General features: G+C 40.2%; 1 protein-coding gene across 1 annotated transcript; it reads left to right on the top strand.

Annotated features, from left to right (window-relative positions):
• Positions 1–864: 864 nt before the first annotated feature.
• zgc:153284 (uncharacterized protein LOC751696 homolog) lies at positions 865–13,891 on the top strand. Its single transcript, XM_063072065.1, has 3 exons — positions 865–982; positions 11,364–11,531; positions 13,621–13,891. Exons 1-3 carry the CDS (start codon positions 938–940, stop codon positions 13,690–13,692), a joined length of 285 nt encoding a protein of 94 aa, XP_062928135.1. The 5' UTR covers positions 865–937; the 3' UTR covers positions 13,693–13,891.
• Positions 13,892–17,506: the final 3,615 nt, after the last annotated feature.

Genomic DNA, 17,506 nt, shown 5'->3' with positions numbered 1-17,506 from the left:
AGCATATAGCTAAGCAGAGAGAAGTGTGGTGTATTCAATATTTCAGTAATATCTGAATAATATTATAAAAGTAATGTTTGATTAAGCATTCTTTGCTTACATAATTCATTATGGTTTATGTGTAAAAAGTACGTGAATGCCATACATCATTATGCCATCACGTCGCATGTGAGCACTCCACTTAAAGAAAAGAAAAGCTAAGTGGACAATTATCCAGCTCCAGTGTTTTTTTTCATTTAGTTTCTGGAGGTACAAAGCATAACAGGTGGGTAGCTGGGAGGGAGGAAAGGGTCTTGTTTTTGTTCTTCCGCTGAACATTGTGGGCATGCTGTGTTGGCGTCAGAACGTGTGGTGTCACTTGTAGGCTGCCTTCAGCTCACCTGGATTGTGTGTGCTGGTTATTAGCGCAATGGACACATATCTATCTACCTACCTCTCTCTCTCTCTTTTTATATATATATAAAATACACACACGTGATAATTAAAATGAGTCTAAATCTGAAGTACAGTACTCATTGTACAATAGATACCGCCTCAACTGTTAACCTAGGTTTTATGTTCAGTGATTCACTTGACATTTGTACTGCAGCAACACCCTGTAGGTCCCAGAAAGGAAGGTAAGTCGCAGATCGCACCCAACCCCATTCATGGACTCCTCTGCTCACCCCGCCTTCCAAGAGTTCAGCTTCGAATATTTGGAGATGTAAAACCTGTGCTTTAACATCTATTGTATTGCTGAGTTACTCAGCGAGGATTTGGTTGAGTCACACATTTTGTTTAAATTGTTTTGAAATCCGCCTCGCTACGTCTTTTCCATATTCAATATGCAAATGACTTGCTTACGTTCCGTTTTACTATTTAAAAACAGGAAGAAGGGCGAGGTTTTAGTTTTCAGTTAGTCTGTGGAAACTCTTCGTGGAACTTGCAAGCTTTCAGCATGGCTATTATTGTTTACTACTGCAGCATTACTGCCAAAGTTGAGGTAGTTACTGCGTTTTATTAAAGCTACTTTCTTTTCCTGAATTCGCTGCGTTAGGATTTAAACACCGTAAACTGTGGCAGCAAACTGTGGTTTTGAAATGTCTTTATCTGAAACATTATTGTTGACTGACTGGGGTGGAGAAGTGTTTCGTTAATGTCGAAAAGCGTGAAGAGTTTTATAAAATTTTAAACTTGCGAAAATGTGGTTGGATGCTGCCTGGTTTAGAGAGTATGCATTATGATCAGAGATTAAGGGAGCTAGGGCTTTACTCTTTGGAGAGAAGGAAGATGAGAGGAGACATAATAGAGGTGTACAAGATAATAAGAGGAATAGATAGAGTGGATAACCAGCGCCTCTTCCCCAGGGCACCACTGCTCAATACAAGAGGACATGGCTTTAAGGTAAGAGGTGGGAAGTTCAAGGGGGATATTAGAGGAAAGTTTTTTACTCAGAGAGTGGTTGGTGCGTGGAATGCACTGCCTGAGTCAGTGGTGGAGGCAGATACACTAGTGAAGTTTAAGAGACTACTAGACAGGTATATGGAGGAATTTAAGGTGGGGGCTTATATGGGAGGCAGGGTTTGAGGGTCGGCACAACATTCTGGGCCGAAGGACCTGTAATGTGCTGTACTATTCTATGTCCTATGTTTCCAGCTCTAGAATCAATATTTGCCCAAGGCAGCTATATTTGAATTCGATACACACTCCTCAGAAGTGGAGTTTAAAAAGCTAGTCCTATTATGTGCTGTTTTGCCTGCCACAGTGTAAACCAAATCATGAAGTTGCAGCAATAGTCAGCACGCTGAACTGAATTAAGAAATTCCGTGAAATGTGTCTTCCTGTTTTTACTAGGACAGTTTGGTGAAAAAGAAAGCTGTATTTTTTGTCTTATTAGTGAACGCAACTTTGAACGAATACGGTCAACCCAGATTTTTTCCTGTTGTCCTCTTGTTCTATTGAATTGTTGCTCACTTCGGAGGTCGACTAGTTTTTTTTTAAAAAATCCAATGGACTGCAATTAACGAGCCACGTCATTGCAAAGTTGCACAAAATTTTATCTCAAGATAATACTAGGTTAAAGAGGGACTTTTTAAGAAAGGGAAGTAAAAACGGTGACGGGCGGGGACTATTGGAGTGATGACGCCGTATTCTACCTGGCTGAAGATGCGTTTCCAATATTGGTTTGAAGGCATGTAGTGATGTGAGCATGATATTTGATCAAAGTTGGATTGATCAGTTTAATGCAGACAAGTGTGAGGTGTTGCACTTTGGGAGAACAACCAGGTAGGACTTGTATAGTGAATGATAGGGCACAGGAGTGCTGACGAACAGGGGGATCTCTCTAGCCTCACGCAAGGTCCTAGAGTACTGTTGAACAACAAATGTCCATTAATCAAAGAGGGGAAATGGGGATTGTAGTGGAAATTTTGGCCAGTGAGTCTTGTACCAGCACTAGTAAAGCTAGTGTGGAGGATTCTTAGGGGTAGGATTTACTAGTATTTGAAAAACCATGGGACAGTAGGCGTGGTTTTGTGCTGGGTAAGTTGTCTTACTAACTTGATATGAGTTTCTTGAAGAGGAGGTGAAGGTAATTGAAATTAGAGCTGTGGATACTGTCTACATGGATTTTAGTAAGATGTTTCACAAGGTTCCTCAAGGGAATCTCATTCAGAAGATTAAAATGCATGGGATCCATTATGAATTGGCTTACCCATAGAAAACAGGATAGTGGTTGATGGGACTTATTCTGCCTGGAGGTTTGTGACCAGGGTGTTCCTCGGATCTTTGCTGGAACCTCTCCTGTTTGTGATTATATTTAAGTGAACTGGTTGAAATTGTACGTGGGTGAGTTGGTAAGTTTGCAGATGATATGAAGATTGGTGGTGTGTGGATAGTGTATACAACTCACAACTGATGCAGCAGAATATAGATCAGTTACAGATATGGTTGAGAAATGGCAGATAGAGTTTAACCCCACTAAATGTGAAGAATTACACTTTGGGAGAGCCATTGTTAAGAGACAGTACACTGCATATCAACATTTAAGGGTTTTGTCATTAACAGTGATCTTGGAGTCAAAGTTCAAAGCTCTTTGAAAATGGCGACACAAATCTTAAGAGATGGGAGCAGAATTGGGCCATTTGGCCTTTTTAGTTTGCTCTGCCATTCCATTATGAGCAATTTATTATCCCCCTCAAACCCATTCTCCTGCCTTCTTGCAATCTTTGATGACCTGACTTATCAAGTACCTATCAATCTGTTTTAGTAATACTCAATGACCTTGCCTCCATAGCTGTTTGTGGCAATGAATTCCACAGATTCACCATCCTTTGGCTAAAGCAATTCTTCCTCATTTCTGTTCCAGATGGACATTCCGTTTTTCTGGGGGTTTCCAAACTTTTTTGTACCATGGGACATTGCCATTAACTGGGGGTCCATGAACCCCAGGTTGGGAACCTATGCTCAATTCTGAAGCTGATCCCTCTGTTCCTAGACTCTCCCACTATAAGAAGCAGTGTGATAACCTGCCTTAATGACTACCATTAGTACCATTTACATCTACAGTGATTGTTCTTTGAGAGGCTGGTGATGAAATGTGTCAACTCCTGCCTGAGAAGTGACTTGGATCTGCTCAAATTTACCAACCTGGTCCACAGCAGATGCCTTTTCATTGTCTCTTCACTCAACCCTGGAACATATGGACTGCAAAGATGCATACATCAGGATGCTCTTTATTGAGTATAGCTCAGCATTCAATACCGTCATCCCCTCAAAACTAATCAGAAAGCTCCAATACCTTGGTCTCAATACCTCCTTGTCCGATTGGATCTTTGATTTCCTCGCTTTATTTCTTATTGGGATACAGAGTTGGCCCTTCAGGCCATGCCACCAGCAACCTCCAATTTAACCCTAGCCTAATCATGGATAATTTACAATGGCCAATTAACCTACCAAGCAGTACATCTTTGGACTGTGGGAAGAAATCGGAGCACCTGGCAGAGACCCATGCTGTCATGGGGAGAATGTACAAACGCCTTGCAGGCAGCAACAAGAATTGAACCTGGGCCACTGGCACCATAAAGCATTGTGTTAACCACTGTGCCACCCACCCCAGTAAATTCAGACTGGCAACATCTTTCTCATTGTATTTGCAGAGTTTGTTGTCTTTTGCACACTGGTTGTCCACTCTGTTGGTGCAGTCTGTCACTGATTCTATTATAGTTATTGGATTTATTGAGTATGCCTGCAAGAAAATGAATCTTGGAGTTGGAGATAGTGACATGTATGTACTTTGATAATAAATGTACTTTTGAATTTTGAAACATCCTTGTCACATCCACTCTATCTAGGCCTTTCAACAGTTGATAGGTTTCAATGAGATCCTCATTCTTTTAAACTCTGGCAAGTGTTGTCCCTGAGCCATTAAATGCTCTTCATACTTCAACCCTTTCATTCCCAGAATTATTGTCACGATCCTCTTCTGGACTCTTTCCAATACCGACATAAACTTTTAAATAAAGAGACCAAAGATGCTCATAATTCTCCAAGTGCCATCTGACCAATGCCTTAGCATTACTTCTTTGCCTTTAATTTCTAGTCCTCTTGAAATGAATGCTAACATTGCATTTGCCTTCCTTATCACTGACTCAGCCTGCAAATTAACCTTGAGGGAATCTTGCATGAGTACACCAAAGTCCCTTTGTGCCTGATTTTAAATTTTCTCCCCGTTCAGAAAATGCTCAATGCCTTTATTTCTTCTACTGAAGTGCATGACCGTACACTTCCCTTCTCTATATTCCATCTGCTTCTTTGCCCATTCTCCCAAGCTTTCCAAGTCCTTCTGAATTCCTGCTTCCTTAACGCTACCTGCCCCCACCTCCACCTATATTTGTATCATCTGCAAATTTGGCCACAAAGCCATGAATTCCATCATCCAAATTGTTGATATATAATGTGAGGAGAAATGGTCCCACTAGTCAATGGCAATCAAACAGAATAGGCTGCCCTTTATTCCCCTCTTTCCCTCCTGCCAGTCACTCAATCTTCTATCCATACTATGATCTTGCCTGCAAGTCCATGGGCTCTTATCTTGTTATGAAGCCTCAAGATTGTCAACTTGTCATGGGCCTTCTGAAAATCCAAGTAAACAACATCCTCTGGCTCTCCCTTGACTGTCTTGCCTGTTATTTGCTCAAATCAGGCAAGATTTCCCTTTGAAGAAACCATGCTGATTTTGGCCTACTTTATTATGCCTCCAAGTACACTAGTACTTCATCCAACCACTGAAGTCAGGCTAGCTGGCCTATCATTTCCTTTCTTCTGCCTTCTTCCTCTTTCTTCCCCCCCCCCCGCCTTTTTTTAAAAAAAAGAATGGAGTGACATTTGCAATCTTCCAGTCCCCGGAACCATTGGAGAAACTAGCAATTGCTGAAAGATCATTACTAATGCTTTCACAATCTTTTCAGCTACCTCTTTCAGAACCCTGAGGTGAAGTCCATCTGGTCCAGGTGACCTATCTACCTTCATCCCTTTCAGCTTCCCAAGCACTTTGTCCTTAGTAACAAAACTCACTTCTGCCCCTGACACTCTAGAATTTCTGGCATGCTCTGCTGGTGTCTTCCACAGTGAAGACTGACACAATGTTTCTTGAGTTCATCTGCCATTTTTTTTTTGTCCCCCATTACTACTCCAGTGTCATTTTCCAGCAGTCCAATATCTACTCATCTCTTTTACTCTTTGTAGGGTGATAAAGAAGGCATATGGCCAACTTGCCTTGATTAATCAAGCAACTGAGTTCAGAAGCTATGGTTTAATGTTGCAGTTTTATAAAATGCTAGTTAAATGCACCTCATTGTAAGAAGGATGTGGAGGCTGTAGAGACGGTGCAGAAGAAGTTTGCCAGCATGCTCTGTGCTAAACTGCATTTCTTATAAGGAGAGTTTGGCCACGTGTTGTTTTTGTTTTTAAGCATTGGATGCTGAGGGGAGATCTGGCAACATTTTATAAGATTGAGCACCACGGATGGGTAGCAAGAATCTTCCCAGCATTGAATACCTAACACTAGGGGGCATACACTTAAGGGGAGATCTTTGGGGCAAGTTTCTTCTCTCTCCTTCCCCCCCCCCCCACCAATAGTGTGGTGGATGCCTGGAATATGCTGTGTGGTGTTGGAGGCAAATGTGATAGAGGCATTAAAGAGAGACTTGGACAAGCACATGAACATGCATGAAATGGAAGAATATGGACATTGTGTAGGCAGAAAGGATTAGTTTAGTTGGTTATTTGACTATATTCATTAGTTTGTTTCTGTGTTGTACTGTTCTGCGTTCTATAAAGTTGCTACTGCACAACTCCACTGACCCAAATGTGACCCAGGTCTGTGAGTATGCACATTCTCCCCATGACCACATAGATTTCTACGTTCATGCTCTGCTTTCCTGCATCACTGGAAGGCAGTACTTCTGTAAACTGTCCTTGGGTGATGGACGGGTGAAATGGGGTGGAAGCGGCTGAATGAGACTGATGGAAATGCTCTGTGCTGGCATAGACTGCATGGGCTGAAGGATTGTCTTTGTTGTAGCAAAATACTGCGTGGTGGGGGAGGCTAGGAAGGATGCATATGTCATTTCAAGTACAGAATTAGCTTTTGTAGTTGTCCATTTTCTAATTTAATTCTTATTCCTTTGGTACTAGTACAAATTTCATTTAAGTAAAAATAGTTTTATAATCTTCCTTCATTCCCATTTTCTCATTTTTATTAGGAAGAGGTACAGTCGACGTTTCAGGCCGAGACCCTTCGTTAGTCCTGACGAAGGGTCTCGGCCTGAAACATTGACTGTACCTCTTCCTAGAGATGCTGCCTGGCCTGCTGCATTCACCAGCAACTTTGTGTGTTGCTTGAATTTCCAGCATCTGCAGAATTCCTCATGTTTGCGTTCTCATTTTTTATTACCTACTTGTCTTTTTTCCCAACGTTGCTTTCAAAAATAGAGTAATATCCACTTTAAACTCTGTACCTCTAACTATCCTCCCACTCAGCCTTTCGAAAAAAGTAAATAAATAAATTTCATAGCTCTGCATTCTAACAGGTCTGGCCTGTTGTTCAAGTTCATAGTTATTCACCAATCACATGTATGCAGCTAAATGAAATCTATCTCCTGTAGGGCCAAGGTGCAAAACACAGTACATAGTCACACACAGCACATACAATATAGTTACAGTTCAGAGCATATAGTCACAATGCTATGTTCCCTCTAAGCTGTGCGCGTGCACACGTTTTTCAACCCGTGCACGAAGGAAATGTGTGCACAAAAGGTTAGTTACCTAAAATAATGTAGTAATCATTATACTTATTGAAAATGATCTTTTAGCTAACTGTTTCTGTTAACTAGTTAGTCGGTCTATCAAATACCACAATGCATGTTACAAATTTATGTCACCTCACCTTTCCTGTTCCAGTTTGTACAGCTGCATCACGGTGGCAGCCATGTTTGGCGGACAGTGTTCATATCTTAGTTTACAAAAATCTGTTTCAAACCCTGTAGATAACTTACTAAGTTTTTATTGGAAAAAATATTGATTCACTGTGTCAAATTCAAAAGAAGCGAAGGGCGTGAAGTGCAAAAGAACTGCAAATTTGGTAAGTAAATCGCATTTGGACAGTGTACAGGCAGCAGAACCCGTCATTACCCGTTACAGGAGCGCTACGTGATGCACCATCAATTACTCCAAAAGACTGGAAGTAGAGTAAATACTGAAAGGCTTTTATTAACAGTAAAATGGATCCATGTCCATGCTGTATGTCTGTCCTGGACTGTGGGAGGAGCAGTGACACAATCACCTTTATTCTGGGGTCTGTGGGAGGAGCCACAGGAGCAGTCAGCAGAGGGGCGTGTCCAGGCATGTGCAGACAGGTAACCCAGTTACAACCTATATACATGGTTTACCACGCTATGCATGTTGCAGTTGAGTGCAGATGAGTGAGAATGAAAACGATCAAACCCAGTGGAGATCGAAGTTCATATCAACAGTTTTGTTAGCTGTTAAAATGAATAACTCTTTACATTCAGTTCAACACATTAATGAACATATGGAAAAGTATGTTCAACTCCCAGACAGCTGGCAAAGCAAAAATTATGCGTTTGAATTTCTGGAGACTATCAACTATATTGTTCAGAAAGAAGTGTTTGAAGATGTAGCATCAGCGGATTTTCACACATGAGCAGTTGACGAAACCACAGACCTATCTGTAAATGTGTTTCATTCTATATTTCAAATTCAGATCTAAAGATTGTACTGTTTATAATGTTTTTTGGCGGAATAGTTCAGCTGCAGACATGTGATGCTTCTATTGTTTCAGCAATCAAGCAGTTTTATGAAGAGAAGAAACTTGACCTCATAAAATGGTGATGTTTACGAATGATGGAGCGTCAGTAATGTTGAGCAGAGTTAATGGTGTTGCAGCAAGACTTAAACAGGACATTTCACACTTAGTTCAGCAACACCATGTAGCACACCGTGAAGATCTGGGGATTTGTGATGCATGGAAAGAAGTAAAGTTAATCAGACACAGTGAAACTTTGAGGACAATCTATACAAGGTTTTCTTGATCTGCAGTTAATAGATGTGAATTTAAAGAAATTGCAGAGGCCTCTGAAAATGAAGCTGTTGCTTTCAGACCACTTAATGAAGTCTAGATAACCATCTGACACTTTGCATTGCAGGCAATAATAAAAAATTGAGGCACTGATCACATACTTTGAAGAAGATCAGTTAAATGACCCGGTGGATAAATACTGTCACAAGAAATTGAGAAACATTACAAACAAAGTAGCTTTACAGGTTTTAAGTTGTGTCTTTGAACTGGCTGCACTGTGCAAGATCTTGCGAAAGAGTGGCCTGACACCAATTGATTCACTTCATTTTGCGCGAGGCAAAATTGACAAGATAAGAAAGCAGTATCTGGGAGACAATGTTTCGTGGAGTGACAAAGTTAAAGTTTTGCTAAGGCAACAACGTGAAGAAAACATCACAGTAGATACAAGTTCGCTGTTGACTTTCAAAAATGGTCTTTGTGTTCATCTAGAAGAAAGGTCTCCTGATGATGAGGTACAAGAATGGTCAGCTTTCGATTTCTCCGCAATTGCAGATTGTGACTTCACATTTGGCAATGAACAAGTTAATACCTTGTGTCTAAAATATCTGATTTTCTAGCTGAAAATACTGTAATAGACAGTTTAACGATTTCAAATTTTCTATGCAAGAAAAAATTAAATCAAAGCAGATTTCAAAGTTTGCTCAAATGGTGGCATTTGTACTTCAAAATGAACAGTTTTGCGATCTTGCACAGTTGATGGACACTGGGGGAACCTTTCATGCGTCTAGTGCGGACTGTGAGTGAGGTTTTAGCCTAATGAGTCAACTCAAAAACAAGCTGAGAAACTGTTTCGGTGAATGTCATTTGGATATGTTAATGAGAATCAAAAGCATCAAATGGATGGAAGTTCTATTAGTCCAGATAGAGTTTACAAAGAATGGGTAAATGCCACAGACAGGAGGGAGGAAAAAATAACTGAGTGACATAAATATGTATGTAATTTTGTTTGCAGTTTTGTCAAGTATTTTGTAAACCTACATAAACTGTGTCATGTGCACATTCAGAGTGCACATACTTCTGTCAAGGAAAAAAATTTGCACAAGATTTTTGCACACACTGACTACTAAAACATGAGAGGGAACACTGCCTGAGTGGCGTGGCGTGGCATGGCCTGAAGCTTGACAGGTTGACAGTGTGAGATGCATGTTTATTTAAGACTGTATAATGTTACTTTTATAATAAATAAAACAGTAATAAATATGTAAAACAGCTGCAATAAAAGATGAATAGCGACCAGTGCAGGATGGGAGTGTCAACATGAGCTGGGGATTGGTGGGAGGGGCAGCTGGGCATTCAGACAGGGTGTACATGTGTGCTGGGTGGCAGTGGGGTTTTAAGAAATCTAATAGCCTGGGGAAGGAAGCTCATTTCCAGTCTCAATGTGAGGAGCTGTGCCTTCAGCTGCTGTGGCTGTAAGATCTGGAATTTACTCCATAAACTTTTCTATGCTTTCAATTGCTCCTGATGCCATTCCTTAAATTTTTCTTCAATGTTTTCTTTTGGGCCACCTGTGTTTTGTATCTTTTTTTTGCTCAACTGTGTTTCTTTGAAATGATTTGTGACATTTGTATCACAAAGACCCTGGAATTCTATCAGTTCATGAGGGAATTAAAGTAACTTTTGTTTGTAAGAAGGTAACTATTGATCATCTTCATTCGGCATATACTTCTGTCTATTGGGAATTTGCTTCAGTGTGTTGGTGTGACCTGCTACAATTACAAAGAATTGTATTAAAAAGTAAAGTTAAAGTACAGTTGTGGAATAAAATGTGCATACATAGTGTATTTACAGTTTAAATATTAAAAAGTGGTTTAAAATGTTTACAGTGCAGTGTCTGAGGTAATAGATGGAAGGGAGGGTGCTAATTAGAATGGTTAACTGCTTCAGGGAAAGAACTTTTATGATGTGAAGTTTTTGTTTTAATAGCCTTGTAGTGCTTTCCAGAGTGTAGCTTTTGGCAAAGGCAGTTTGCTGGTTTGGTCATGTCTGCAATAATTTTTTATCCTCTGTGTCTGATTCTTTGTCCTGTGCACATACAAGTCCTGCTGTGATGGCAAACTGCAGCCAAGGAGCTTTCCTGCTGACCAGATAGGTCTCTGTAGCTATTTAGTATTAAAGTATGTTCATAAAAATAGATCCATCTGTTTTTAAGAAGCAGGTGGTTATATACTGAACCTATCCACTGATGATGTAGTTAAATTCGATTAAGCTGGAACATTCATGACTTTGGGTGTTAGATTAGCAGATTTTGCAGACAAGGAATGGTATTCCTATTAATAGTATGCTGCACTTTCGTTAAAGAAGTTACAGTAGAATAAGAAACCTTTCCAGAGAACCCACTAAGGTTATAGGGAACATGGGACACAAAATGGGTCCTGCATGAAATGAAATGTGTGCATCTTTCTCACCACCCACCTCTGACAATGGGAGAACTTTCAACCCTGTGCAGCACTTCCATCAGCCACATTCACCATCTCCCTGTAGTGTTCAGGAACCAGGATCCTGGTGAGTGGATATGGGTTGACATCACCACACTGCCGATCAGAAACCAAACCACTGATTTCTCAATATCTGGACAGTAGTGTATCGCGGTTTTGTGTATAATGTCAAAATTGATTTGTTAGTAAGATGAGACCAGTTTTTATTGAACTTATTCAACTGTTTATTTGTAACAATTGTTTCTCCATTATTGTTAATGGGATTCATTTTATAAAAATCTTTCTAGCTGGAGAAGAAGCAGAAACACATTGAAAGTGTCTTGTCTTCGAAGGGAATACCCTACACATTACTGGATCTGTCGGCAAATGCGGAACTTAAAGATGAAATGAGAGCAAAAGTAGGGGATCCCAATGCAATGGCACCACAAATATTTAATGGAAACCAATACTGTGGGGTATGTTGTAACCTTATCCTCATGAATTACCTCGTCACCCTCCCATCAGCCCCTCTCTTGCTGGGTGAGTTGGTTGTATGTCGAGTACCAAAGTTGCAACCTATATATACACTGTGGCCACTTTATTAGGTACAGGAGTGGAATCCAGTGTGGTCTTCTGCTGTAGCCCATCTACTTCAAAGTTCGACCTGTTGTGAATTCAGAGCCACTCTTCTGCACACCTTTATAATATTGCCTGATTATTTGACCTTCTGGTCAGCTTGAACCAGTCTGGCCACTTTCCTCTGACCTTTCTCATTTAAGGTGTTGTTGCCCACAGAACTGGGGCTCACTGATTTTTTTTTTTGTGTGTATTTCACACCATTCTCTGTAAACTCTAGAAACAATTGTGCAAAAGAATTCTAAATCAGTGGTTTCTAAGTTGCATCAAATCACCGTCTGGTATCAACAATCATTCCGCCGTCAAAGTCACTTGGATCTTGTTTCTTCCCCATACTGATGTTTGGTCTGAACAACTGAACTTTTTGACCATGTCTGCATGCTTTTGAGCATAGAGTTGCTGCCACATGATTGGCTGAATAGATAATTGCTTTTATGAAAAAGTGTACAGGTGTATCAAACAAAGTGACCATCGAGCATATAGTATATAGAATAGTACAGGCCCTTCAGCCCATGTGCCAACCTAGCTAAGCCTACTAAATGGTCAAACTAATTCTTTCCTCTCACATAGCCCTCCAATTTTCCTACATCCAAGAGTCCCTTAAATGTCCCTGTTGTATCAGCCTCAACTATTACTCCTAACAGTGTATTTCAGGCACCTACCACTATATATATATATATATATATATATATATATATATATATATATATATATATAATATAAATATAAAAACTACCTCTAACATCTCCCTCATATTTCCACTACTCACCTTAAACGGATATCCTCTTGTATTGGCCATTGCCACTCCAGGAATAAAGCTGTCTACCCTGTCTCTCCCACTTATTGTGTACACTTCTCTCAGGTCACATCTGGCCCTTTGCTTCAAAAGGAAAAGCACTACCTCACTCAACCTTTCCTCATGGCATAACATGTTCTCTAATCTGGGCAGAATCTTAGTAAATCTTCTCTGCATCCCCTCTAATGCTTTCTATAATGAGGCAGCCAGAACTGAACAGAACACTCTAGGTGTGGTCTAACTGGAGTTTTCAAGAGCTGCAACATATAACCCTGAACTCAAACTCCACACCACAGTCTGCCTTAACCATCTTATCAATTTGTGTGGCAACTTTAAGGGATCTATTGACTTAGACCTCAAGATTCCTCTGTTCCTCTACACGGCTAAGAATCCTGCCATTAACCTAGTACTCAGATTCAGGTCCATGAGGCACAACTTGTCCTTCACAAATCCATGCTGACTATTCCTAATAAGACTGTTCATTAAGATGCTCATAAATCCTGTCCCTAATAATCCTCTCCATTCATTTGCCCACCACTGACATAAGACTCACTGGTATATAACTGCCAGGTTTACCCCTATTACTTGAACAATGGAACAACATTTGCCATCATCTCGTCCTCTGATCCTACTGTGGCCAGGGAAAACACACAAATCACTGTAAATGCCCCACCAATCTCTTCCCTTACTTTCCAAAGTAACCTGGGATATACCACTTGTTGTTGTTACCACCACCATTCTTTCTGTCTCAGTAGGACAAAGCTACAAGTGACCACATGGTCCATTAACAACTTCTACACTTTTGTGCCTTTCCATGAGAACATGTGTTGCTAAAAAATGCTTTCAGGTTCCTGCCTAATATATTTTACATTATCAGCCTTCACCTACCTGTAATTAAATACTTTCCCATACCATTTGTTCCTATCCTTGTCCATGGTTATAATGATCAGACAATTGTTTACTGTCTCCAAAATGTTCTCCCACTGAGATGCCTGTCACCTGGCCAGCTTTGTTATCCAGTATGGCATCTCAATGAGACATTTGTGAGATTTGAAAACCATGAATATTGGTAAGCTAAATAACCTGGGGAAGAAAAGGGTGAGCAATAATTACATTTTTGTTTCTATTTTCAGGATTATGATGCCTTTTTCCAGGCTGTGGAATCTGAGAAGATAGACTCCTTTTTGAAGTTGGAGGTTGCCTAGAATCAGGAGAATTAATGTATCAGCAAATAATATCTTGCGTATTTTGGTATGAAGTAATTTTTTTCCAAATATCTATATGGTAATAGTACCCGAGACAAAATGTTCTTATTTTGGGCATTTCTGCAGTTTATTTCTTAAATATTTTGGAAGTAATAATTCTATAGTCATGTAAATCATGAAAACAAATAAATTGCTTCAATCCTTTCATGTGTTTTTGTAATGGCTTATTTATACTGACTGCTGGAATATATTGAGGGTAACTGGAACTTGCTTGAGAAAAACAGTTCATTTGGATGCTGGATTAGGTAATTTTCTTGGTGTTAGGGCAAATTGATTACTTTCCCCTCCCCCACCAATTTTTGAAGGTTATTTAGTGTTTTAGAAAGTATACGTTTAGTGACAGTTTCTGTACGAAGGAAATTACAGGCCTTGGAAGCACAAGAGACAATGGGAGGCCCCCAAATGGGTTACGAAGGCCTGCCTTATGGATACCCATCCATTCAAGAGGGCTCCAATAAATATTATTAAATTCAACAAGAATTGGTCTTAAAGAATAAAGGCTGTAGCCTTCCCACAGTAATGATGTCATTATCTCTTGAGAACACAAGCTGCTAGCTTCACTGTAGAAAGCAACTCTTAGTTGTTTCGAATATTTGGTAGGCCATGCTAAGTTTGTTTGTTATTGTCACAGGCACAGAGGACTAGTTTTAAAAAAAAACACTAGTCTTTCATTCTGTCCATGCAGATCAATTCATTACAATGATGCTTTGAGGTAGGACATGGTAAAACAACAGTATAGTGCAAAATCTCTTGCATTAGAGGGCAGTGCAGGTAGATGTCATTGCCATTGTCAAAGAAGTTCTAATAAGCTCTCAAACTTTTGCTTACCCATCCCTTGATGTAACTTATGAATGTCATGGGCTATCAACTGTGGCAACTTCCATCAATTTTCCTGGCACTGGAAGATACTTGAGCTTTTCTTTCCTCAGTGCATGTCCCAGAAATTCCACCTGCTGTTTCCTGATTGATAGCAGTTCTTCTTATTCCAGCTTTTTGCAACACTTCCACATTTTTTTTTACTTCGTGCTTCCACAATATTTTAATCATTCTTCTCAAAGACCACATTTCTGCAGCTCAAGTCTTCCTTCATTCTGCTTTGACATGTGCTTCTATATGTTAGTGTGGAGTGAACAGTCAAGTCAGACTAGACCTCTTGGAAAGTATTGGGACCTAGAGGCAAAAGAAAATAAGATTTAAAAGTAATAGCAAGAATCCACTGATAGACCGGATGGAACCTGCTGCCTGAGTGCTGCTTCTTCCTGGAACAGCGGGAGGACCGGGCAGCATCACAGCGGCAGTCTGGGAGCAGCGTTGGAATCTACGGTAAGATGCTGAACTTTAAATAACTTGAGAGACTGTTTCATGCAAAAGAGCACTACTGTCACTACATTTTGGGTTAGTGTGAGCTTCACGTCACGGGGATCATCGTGCGCAGGTGCTTCTGGGAAATGGCACGAGATTTAAGAAGAGCTCAAACCTTTGGGAGGGGTTGCCCGGTTTGAAAACATAATGGTCTATTAGGAGCGGAGAGGTGCAGGTGGGAATCCGTCTGCAAAGTCCGGAGAGGTAGCCAGTTTTTTTTTTCACCTAATAACTTACGACTAGTGTCTTATGACTAGTGTCTGGTGACTAATGAAATGTCTAATGACTAACATCAAATGGTTGGTGGAATTGGTGGAACTAATGGAACTATCAAACTGCCACACCTGCAAGAAATAAAAGGAGGAAAAAGGAAAAGTTGTTTGGTCATTGAGTGGAATCTAGTTAAAAAACCTTCAGGTAGATGCATTCAATCCCTTTCAAGTGGGGAAGCTGCACATGTTCAAAGAAAAAGAAATCTGACTTGACAAATAGTTTCATACCCACAGAATTGTTGTCCTTTAGTATCTTGCTCAAGTGCTTGAATGTGCATTTAGCAATCTCAATCCCCTAGTTTTGACATCAACCCTACTGTCAGATGTTACTGTGCTCCCAAAGCAATTGGACTTCCATGTTTGCTTAATTGTTTCATTGCTCATTTTCAATTCGTATTTCTGTTTCTTTGTGACAACTATACATTTGGTCATCTTGCAGTGCTGAAGGACTACTATAAGTTTTCATGTCTCACCTTATCAAAAGCTTTGGTGTAAGCAATGAAACATGGTTATAGGTCTTTCTGGATGTATATGGTGCCCATAAATCATTGTAAGGTTGAAGATTGCATTTTGCATTCCACTATCTTCAATGAAGCTGTTCTGCTTTTGTGCGATCGTAGATTTTGTGCTTTCTCTTGATCTCATCATGATGATCCATAGCAGGACTTTCATATCATGGTTCATCAAAGTAATTGTGTAGGTGCAGGTTGTACTAACTTGCTCCAGGTTCTGTCTGCCTGGTGTCAGTGGCTGCATAACCAAGACTTGCGGCGTGCAAAAGCAACTCAAGTGACCACACACCACCTGCTCTCAAGGCTTCACTTGACCCTGATGTGGGGGTGGGGGATGCTAACAAGGTTCTACACCTTGATGCAGGTAGATAGCAAGGTGCAAAACCAAGTTACTTTATCAAGTGATTTTATGTATTTTCTCACTTATGGTCTTGTGTAAACAGGGAATGCATTCAAACCCTGGGAATGGCTTGTGATTTTTGGCAAATTCATGTACTACAATGAACTTCTGCCCTTTGATCCAATTGATCTACTGGACATGCATTTTTCTTGGGAGGTGCTAATTGTTAATCTAATCACAAATGAAATAAAATCTGTAGATGCTGGAAATCTGAGCAGCACACAAAATGCTAGAGGAACTCTACAGGCCAGGCAGCATCTATGGAAATGAGTAAACAGTCAATTTTTCAGGCTGAGATCCCTCTTCAGGACTGGAGAGGGAAAAAATGAGAAGTCGGACTCTGATTTTCTTTCAAATCTTATCTACCTTTAAAAGGTAGCAACTTGTATTTTAAAAATATCACTGTTTTTCCAGTTAGCAATTGTTAAAAGCATGACATAAACGAGGCTGTATTTATTGTTCTTTTCCAGTGGCATTGTGAATCACAACTTGGTTCTCAGGCTAGAATTTTCTTTTTGTGTGATGTTCAACTTCATAGGAATGAAAGGAGACCATTTAGTCTCCCAGACATGTTCTACCTATTATAGCTGATGCTTAACCTGTGACTTCATTCCATTTTTTTATTCCATCTTAATTTTTATAGCAAATTAAGAAGAAACTAATTTAAAATTACTATTTGAGCTCGGACTTCCTTCTATTTTCAGGACACTTTAAGCTTCTGCATGATTGGGTGACAGGCAAAGTCATTTCACTGCTTGCCAAGGGGCAGGGCTAGTTCCAGACCACAGGTCTTTGGGGTTGTAGTTAGTGTGTCGCCCGATCCCATTGACTTTGCTAATTTTTTTTTGGTATTGCATGGAATGAATCACTTTGTCTGAAGAACAAGATGGTGGGGTCACAGATGAAAGCAAAGTTGTATCAACCACTCAGCACTTCTGGCTAAATGTGGGCGAAAATGCTTCAGCCTTGTCCTCTGTACTTCACCATCACTGAGGACAGGGAATATGTGCCACCTATTTAAAACAATGCTGGTGTCGAACGTAACAATCTAGTGTGTCCTCAGTATGAAGGTAGGATGTCGAAGGTTATCAGGGGTAGGCAGAAATGAAATGTTTAGCACAGCCACTGTACCTGAAGGATGCAAGTACCAGAACACACCTGCAGCAGGTGGTACATGAATCAACATCGATAAACTCCCTCAACCTTGT

Source organism: Mobula hypostoma, chromosome 2, assembly GCF_963921235.1.
Source record: "Mobula hypostoma chromosome 2, sMobHyp1.1, whole genome shotgun sequence".
Classification (NCBI taxonomy): domain Eukaryota; kingdom Metazoa; phylum Chordata; class Chondrichthyes; order Myliobatiformes; family Myliobatidae; genus Mobula; species Mobula hypostoma.
The sequence above is the reverse complement of the archived record's forward strand: the minus strand, read 5'-3'. Positions and strand labels throughout refer to the sequence as shown.